The sequence below is a fragment of the Madurella fahalii genome (assembly GCF_045866475.1).
Source record: "Madurella fahalii IFM 68171 DNA, scaffold_2, whole genome shotgun sequence".
Taxonomy (NCBI): domain Eukaryota; kingdom Fungi; phylum Ascomycota; class Sordariomycetes; order Sordariales; genus Madurella; species Madurella fahalii.
In genome coordinates this window covers 5,468-14,018 of record NW_027263972.1, presented here as the reverse complement: position 1 = coordinate 14,018, position 8,551 = coordinate 5,468, and the positions used below count along the sequence as shown (strand labels likewise).

The window sequence follows — 8,551 nt, the reverse complement described above, 5'->3', positions numbered from 1 at the left end:
CGATCTTGGATGCTCGTATCCAAACCGCTCTTCAGGAGCCACAAGTCAGTGCTACCAATCTCTCGCCGACCTATCCTGCCCCCCCCCCCCTCAAGTAAGTCAAGTTCTGGATACTCGTATCCAAAGCGCGTACTGAACTAATGCCCAGCAGGTCAAGATACCGCCCAAGAAGAAGACCGGGCCCCCCGCTGGCAAGGCTGTAGCTAGCAACAGCAAAGCCCAACCTCCCAAACAGGATAACCCCCGGCACTAGCAGTAACCAGTTACTCGCCAACAAAAGGAAGGCTGCCGCTCTAAAGGCCGCTACCACTAGGAAGGCCAATACGGATGCCAAGAAAGCCGCTGCGGAAGCTACATAGAACTCCGAGGCCCCCAGAAACCCTAAGGATCCTAAGAACCCGCCTCCCCCCCCTAAGGACAAGTCTGCTCCTAAAGAAACCGCTTCCAAGGGAAAACCCGCCTCTGAAACCCTTAATAAAGAAACGCGCTAGTAGGCAGAAGAGTAGGCGGAAGAGTTAGGGTCTACAAGTAATCAAGGGAAGGACTTGGATAATGATAAAGAAGGCGACTCCAATAGCGATCCTGAGAACCCGCCTAGGGATGAAAATCCGCCTCCCCCCCCCAAGAACAAGACTGCTCCTAAGGGAAAAACTGCTTGCAAAGGCAAGACCGGCCGCCAGATAACTGACGAATCGATACGCAAGTTCATAGAAGAGGTAAAGCGCGTCTTTCTATCAGGCTTTAAGAACAACTCTGGTAACCACGCTACACACCGCAGGGAGTTCTCTAGATCTAGCAGTTCTAGGTCAGAGTCAGATACCAACGACTCTGACCAGCCTTTAGCCAAGAGACGCAAGGTCGATAATCAGGGGCAGCCCCCTCCTTCTCCGCCCTATAGTCCGTCACCTCCTCCCCGGCCCCGCAGCCCGCCCCCTCCTCCTCGGCCCCAGAGCCCAAAGCAGTGCAGCACCCCCTTACAGGACCCCGAGTCCACAAGCCCAGTCTATTACGAGCTTTTATCGGCCAATCTTGAGGTGATACCATAGCTCCGAGCGTATAATTACCCCGCCCGTCCCCTCCCAGAGAAGGATAAGAGGAAGTAGCTGTAGAGCAAATGCTAGACTCTCGGTATAGACTGTAGCTAGAGACAGAGGAATCTTAATCTAATAGATAGCCTCGAACCCAAGCCGCATTAGTGGAATTTCGACTTCGAGCCCCAATACCATACCAAGCCGCACCCGACCTAGAGCGACATATCTCGTGTCTTCACTATAGCCAAAGAGACCTACGACTCCCTAGCCATATCCGGGCTCACTATCATACAGGCTCTTAGTCCCGAGGGTAGAGGTGATACAACCTATTAGTGCGGAGTATTGGGATTCAAGAGTATCCCGCCATGAACATATAGCTCGATACCCAAGGTAAGTCCTGTTTTTTTACTAACCCCCTTCCACCCGCCTTTAGATACGAGCATCCAAAATCGCCCCCTCTCACCTACCTTTGGATACGAGCATCCAGAATCAGCCCTCCCTACCTGCCTCTTATAGATACGAGCATCCAAAATCGCCCTTACAAGGAGGCCGATTCTAGATACGAGCATCCACAAGGCGCCCCGCAAGTAGGGCCGATTCTGGATACGAGCATCCACAAGGCGCCTCGCAAGTAGAGCTAATTCTGGATACAAGCATCTATAACGCCCCGCCTCTATCTACACTGAACAGTACTAACTTATTACACACTGGAACCTTCCTAGGCCCTCTCAACCGCTATATAGTATATAATACGTCGCGCACCAATACCAACAACCTGAAGTCTGTCTTTAAGTATCTCAAAAATGTCAAAGGGGACCGGTACTCTAAGTCCCTACTTTCGTAGATTACCAAGCTCGAGTAGTATAGGACCTAGATCATTCGCAATATCGAACTCGGGTAGAGCTACAATCGCTCTGAAGTTCACTACAATATAACGATCCTTGCCAATCTCCTTATAATACTCAAGTTCGCAACTACTGGCAGGACACTCGACCTCCCCTACCGCTTTAAGCAGAAATTTGATAAGCATAGTAAGGACCTGCCCAGCTGTATATTCGGCTTCACTGTAGATGACTGGTTCCGGGCTGTCTACACCCTCCTGGTATTCCGGTACCGCCGGTCTACCGGCCTCTACCTTGATATACCCAAGGGCATATTCAAATAGATAGATGATCTGGGCTACTAGGAGGCTAATATCGCCGACTCCTAGAACCTACTGTCTACCGAGGACCACAGCAAAGTCCCTGAGAATGCCCGGCCCTCTATAGTATAGAGGTCATCAAATTTATCCGCAGCTTCCCGGAGGTATCTGTTACCAGGCCGAAAACTATAACCAAGACCCAGCTCCTGGCGTACCGCCTTAACACCTGTACCCGCGTTCTCCTATAGGACAACCCTACCATCTCTCTTAGCCGCCGCTATACAAAGCGGGCCAGAGGAGCGTGTAGTACTAGGCGTAGGAAGGGCAGCAAGTTCATTAGTGACCTGAACAATATCATTGCTATAGATAGCAAACTACTAGACACGCTCTTTAAGAAGCTAGAGCCCAACTTCCTCCCTCTCCGCACCGCTATACAGGCTAAGGACATTATTAAGTCGTTCAGCGGGCTTACCGCCAGGGACCAAATTAAGGATTTTTTATCCACCTAAGATGCCTTTACCACCGAGCTAACTACTATCGAGGCGCGGCATAAGCGCTTGGATAAGGCGGAGGTCATTGAAGAGGTCCGCCAGCTTATTTCCAACACCGCCGCAGTAAGTAATATAGTCAGCTGCTACGAGAATCCTCTAGTAGATATAGTCGCTGCAGCTATAACCGTCGGCATTCCATTTGAAGAGGTATCCGATATCGACCGGAAGAAGCTGTATGTCCCTGGTACCGCCAGGACTTCAATCTCATGCCGTACCAGCTCGTAGACGCGTACTCTATATAGCTAGTAGAGTAGACCCCAATCCCCTGTACAATCCTCGGCAATGATATCGGCCTAGGAAAGACATCAACCGCTCTGGCCCTCGTAGCTATAGATTACTTCAACTGCCTGCGGTACAAGGAGGACGGCACGGAGTTCACCGCCAGTCCCACTATCATATTCGAGCCTCCCAACCTAGTGGCTCAGGTCTTCAATGAGATCATAGGTCTCTGGAGTAAGTTCTTCACCGTAGTGGTTGCCCGGGCGATACCAAGTCCTATAGAGGCAACACTCGTCTTGCCTAGGCGGCTGAGCTGGGCGCCGACCTCCCAACCTCATTAACAAGTAGAAGAAGCAGACTAACAACTCCGAGGTAAGTTTTCCCCCTATCTCCCCTATACCTGTAGATACTCGTATCTACAATCCAGTCGCCCTAGGCAGGGTTCTGGATACGAGTATCTACAATCCGGTCCCTCTAGGTAGAATTCTAGATACAAGTATCCAAAAGGCTCCCTAGCTATAGTAAAATTCCGGATACGAGTATCCTAGACACGTATAAGATAGTCGCTAACTCCAATGTTTAGACCTGCAGGATCATCGTTATTACCAGCTTGTCCACCTTCTGTACCCGCTTTGTCCAACATACCTCGGTATAGTACTATAGCAATAGCATTGTAGCCAAGGAGCTGTAGAACCTCGATATCATTAATATGGAGCCTGGTTGCCAGGTCAATGTTCGCACCTATAAGCATTTTAACCTCCTGAAAATCCAGGTTAAGAATAGACAACTATGCCTCAAACCCGCCCTGGCCAATAAGATCTTGAAGGTCCTAGCAGATAAGCAGGCCTACGCCGCTATATAGGAGAGGGCCAAGATAATGAGGCAGCGTAGCTACCTTAAGTGCAAGGAGAGGAAGCTCAAGGAGACTAAGCGGGCTAAGAAGAGAGAGGCTAAGAAGGCTAAGAAGCAGGAGATCAGGGCCAGACATAAGGCTAAGGCTATATCAAAGCGTAAGGCAGCCGAGTAGGAGGAGGGAGCGGCGATAAGTCTAGAGAGGAGACCCAGCCCCCTAAGAAGCAGAAGATAGGTACAGGTCCGAAGTCCAAACCGGCCAGCAAGAACAAGTCCAATAAGGGTAAGGAGGCTGAGGACGGCGTAGGTAGTAGCTCGGAGTCCAGCGACTCGGACTTTGATAAGGAGGACTATAACTATATCGACGCCGATATCAGCTCCGACGAGTCGGACGATTCCGACGACGAGGGCGACGAGGATGACCAGGTGGCCAGCGCCCTCAACGACGTCCTAAACCAGCTTAAGTCGGTTAATGAAGGCATCTAGGAGCGTAATAAACTCTTGGATACCAGGAATACCGGTAACATGTAGGAGGCACTCGGTGCCATCCCCCCGGGTATAGAGGCCGAGTTTCATAATGAAATCAAGAAGCGGATTAAAATCCAAGAGCAGTACCTAAAGGATCGCATAATCCGGAGGGAGAAAATTGCTATCAAGTGCTATATACTATCTCTACCGCTTAATAGCTTTCAGTTTAGCCGGGTTATTATTAATAAAGCCTAGTCCCTACGGAATATAGAGTCGGGCTTTTCGCGTATCATCCGCCTCATAACCACATACACCCGCGCCCTCTATATAATGTCGGCCACCCCCACCCTCAACAAAATTAACGATATCAGGTCTCTAGGATCGCTGGCCTAGGCGGTCTCGAAACTTGACCTGAGGGTCCCCAACAGTGTGGAATAGGTATATACGGCCGAGATCTACCAGCTGTATAGCAAATTTATCCCTCCTAAGTCGTTCATTATATCCTGTACCGAGATCAGGGAGCTGCAGAGCAAGGTACAGGCCGAGCGTAATGCCGAAAAGGACTCGGCTATCGACTCGGCCGTCTTCGAAAATAAGAAGTATTCGGACAAACGGCTCCGCAACTACTATAAGCGGATTAGCAAGCGGTTCTAGTGCCTATCCCCCGCGGTATCAGTATTGTCAAACTCTATAAGGCCGAGTCGCATACTCCTATAGAGAACTCCGACCTAGTCTACAAGGCCATTATAGACTATCTTCTCCTCCGCCACTCCCCTCAGACCCCCCTAGAGACCCCCGACGGCACCATACACTACCTAAGGGAGCATATACCTGGTCTCCGTATCCGTATCGAGGAGCTGGGCTATACCGACAAGACAGCCGCTACTATTATCGCCACCGTCACCACTAAGCTACTCCGCAGCCTCTACACCATCCGTAATACCAATAACTCGAACGAGGTCATTATCAACCCCGAAATGGACAATAGTAGCGAGCAGAGCGAGGACAGCGGCAACATCAATATAACTATTATCCGCGCCCTCTAGATAGTAGCCATAGACCTGAAGTCCTACTAGGTCATACAGCTGGACGACCGCACCAGCCTCACCAGGGAGGACGTCCTCATACAGGGCATCTCCCAGGCAGTCAAGCTCGGCAGTGTCTCCAAGAGGGAGGAGTTCAAGGCCAGGGCTACGAGCGACGGGGAGCCGCATCTCGGCGCCCAATATACCGAATACCTACAGGACCGGGACATCGACAGCGGCCTCTCCTACCTGTTCGCTATACTCTGCCAGGACAATTCGGTTACCGTCTCCAGCGACCGGAACGGGATAGCGCATTTCGTCATATACGAGTCCCCGGTCCTCTACCGCGTAGCCACCCTCGTCCACCAGAACAAGAAGGAGGGCGAGAGGACCCTGGTTGTAGTGAACAACCCTTGGATACAGCAGTAAGTCAACCCCCCTTTCTACAACCCCTTTGGATACGAGTATCCAAAATCCCCCCCCCCCCCCCCCCTTACTCTTAGTTTTGGATGCGAGCATCCAGAACAGCTGCCCGGCTATAGTAGATTCTGGATACTAGTATCCAAAACGCTCTCTGGCCGTAGTAAGATTCTGGATACGAGCATCCACAAGGCTCCCTGGCTACAGTGAAATTCTAGATACTCGTATCCTAACCTGCTAGCTAGTAAATGCTAATGCCTTATGTCTTAGGCTCACCCATGCCCTCCTAGACAAACTGTCCTTCAGTATCGCCTCCATCCGAGCCTCCTATACCAGCAACGAGAGAGAGCGGATTATCGAGCTGTTCAATAATCCGGCCAGCAATATAGACTGCCTAGTACTCAATATGAGCCTGTCATCTGCCGGCCTGAATCTTCATAAGTACTGCTGTAGGGGTATCATCCTATAGTACCCATAGAACTGGCCTACTATCTACCAGACTATAGGGCGTATTAGCCGTATCGGCGGCAAGAAGATCGTCGACTGGGTTATCCTTCATATTACCGGCACTATATATGATGTGATAGAGGACAAGATTAACAGGAAGTATTGCGAGTAACTGCGCCTCGAAGCCCGGATCCCCGCCTTTAGTATGAGTTTATACCTGCATCTTATAGTCGCCTACGAGATTATAAAGATGAGCTTCGGCCAGCTATTCAATCGCTACTTGTGGGTCCTGAACCCCCCTAACAAGGTCCAGGACTACTATAGCGATACTAACCGGACCCTGGGTCACATCTTCTCGACAATCGTCTCTAAGATTATCAATCTCCTGGACTAGGTCGGCAACAGGGAGGTGCCGGAGATCCTCGATAGGATTGAGAACATAGTGCCGCAGCTTACTGCATTTATCCGCCGCAACCTGCGGGATCTGAGCCTACTGGAGGCTACCCTAGAGGAGATCTAGGCCACTATCGACAGTATTAACTTCGATAATAAGGAGTTAGGTTACCGGGTCCCCTGGTAGTTCGAGAGGGCCGCTATTAAAGATACTGACTGGTCTAAGGACGCCCCTATCGACCTAGATACCATCCTTATCCAGGTCGGCGATGTTGTCAACCGTACTAGCAGTACCGAACAACAGCAGAAGGGGAGGAAGTGCTCTATCAGCTACTGGGCATAACAAAGCAGAATGGGGATATAGTTATCGCCCCTAAGAACATCCGACAGGCTGTAATAGAGGCTATAGAGCACCCTCTCTGCTCACAGGAGGTGAGAGACCTGTTCGTCCGGAAGATCCCCGGCATCTTAGATATAGACCTTGCCCCGTCTCCCAGGACCATGCTGCAGCCGCCCCTCTGGAGTTCCCCCGCCTCCGTCGGCCGTCAAACGGTTTCTAGAGGAGAGTAACAAGTTCCGTAAGCAGCGCCGGTTCGAGGAGACGCCTGTCACGCCCACCCTACCCTCTTACCGCCAGCGGCTCTTATTAGACGGAGGCCAGTCCGAGGAGACGCCTGCTACGCCTACCCCGCACTCTCACTACTAGCGGCGCTTATAGGACGGACACTGGTCCGAGGAGATGCCTGTCACGCCCTCCCGGCCCTCCCGGCCCTCCCGGCCCTCTCACCGCCTACAGCTCTCATTGGACGGGCATTCCACCTCCTCTACCAGAATAAGGGAGGACCTGAGCAACCTAGTAGAGGGGAATGGATTTGGGTAGCCTTCTAGCAGTAGGACTATAAAGGATAGCCAGGAGGAGGAGGGTAAGGAGGAGCAAGTACATAAGCCTGGTTAGGGATTTGGGCTATAAATATATTATATTTTTCTTCCTTTAGTAGCAGTTGCTACCAATAATCTCTCTTACATCGGTTATAATAGTAGTATAGTAGAGGACTTTATCTGCAATTTGCCTGATAGTAGCATAATGGTAGTATCGTAGAGGACTTTATCTGCAATTTGCCTGATAGTGGCATAATAGCATTAAGTATCTTGGGATATTGGGTTATATAAGTATATACAGTATCCAGATAAACCTAATACGTTACTGTCGGATACAACTCTAGCCCAGTACTCATCTTTTTGAGGATGCTCGGATCTAGAATAAGGTCCCTAGATTGAACTGCATTTACTGCCTATATTCTAGATGCTCGTATCCACAGTAGCCCTAGTAGTTAAAGGCGTTGGTCCTAGATATTCCCATCCTCTAGAACAGCATAGCTATAACCAGGCTTATATTCTGGATACTCGTATCCACAGCAGCCCTGGCAGTTAAAGGCGTTGGTACTGGATATTCATATCCCAGGAACAGCAGCTATAACCAGGCCCACACTCTGGATGTCCCCTTTCCCAGGAATAGCACAGCTATAACCAGGCCTATATTCTGGATACTCGTATCTACAGCAGCCCTAGCAGTTAAAGAGGTTAGTACTAGATATTCGCATCCCCAGGAATAGCAGCTATAACCAGACCTATATTCTAGATACTCGCATCTACAGCACTGTCCTGACCATTAAAACGGCCTTGATTCTGGATATTCCTATCTCCAGACATACAAATACCGCCAACTACAATAAAGGGACATTAAGGCGAAGAGGGGTATAATGGATGGTTGACTTTATATATCTCAGAGACTCTTTCCTCTCTCTTCTTCAAGGGAGCCTAAAGAATAAATACCAGCAGTAAATCAGAACCTACATCTTCGTACTTTGAACTTGTATTACACCTTGATTTTAGATGCTCGCATCCAAGGGAATAGCCCAGCCTTTAAATAGGCCTGGATTCTAGATGCTCATATCCACAGTACTCCTGGCAATTAAAGACCCTTAATTCTAGATACTCGCATCC

General features: G+C 50.0%; 1 protein-coding gene across 1 annotated transcript; it reads left to right on the top strand.

Moving 5' to 3' along the window:
• Positions 1-3,819: 3,819 nt before the first annotated feature.
• MFIFM68171_02772 (uncharacterized protein) lies at positions 3,820-6,548 on the top strand (the record flags this gene model as incomplete). Its single annotated transcript, XM_071058194.1, has 8 exons — positions 3,820-3,952; positions 4,036-4,258; positions 4,781-4,861; positions 4,939-5,221; positions 5,339-5,712; positions 5,978-6,148; positions 6,224-6,313; positions 6,359-6,548. The coding sequence occupies 8 exons, from the start codon at positions 3,820-3,822 to the stop codon at positions 6,546-6,548; spliced, it is 1,545 nt and encodes a 514-aa protein (XP_070914295.1).
• Between the last annotated feature and the right edge of the window lie 2,003 nt (positions 6,549-8,551).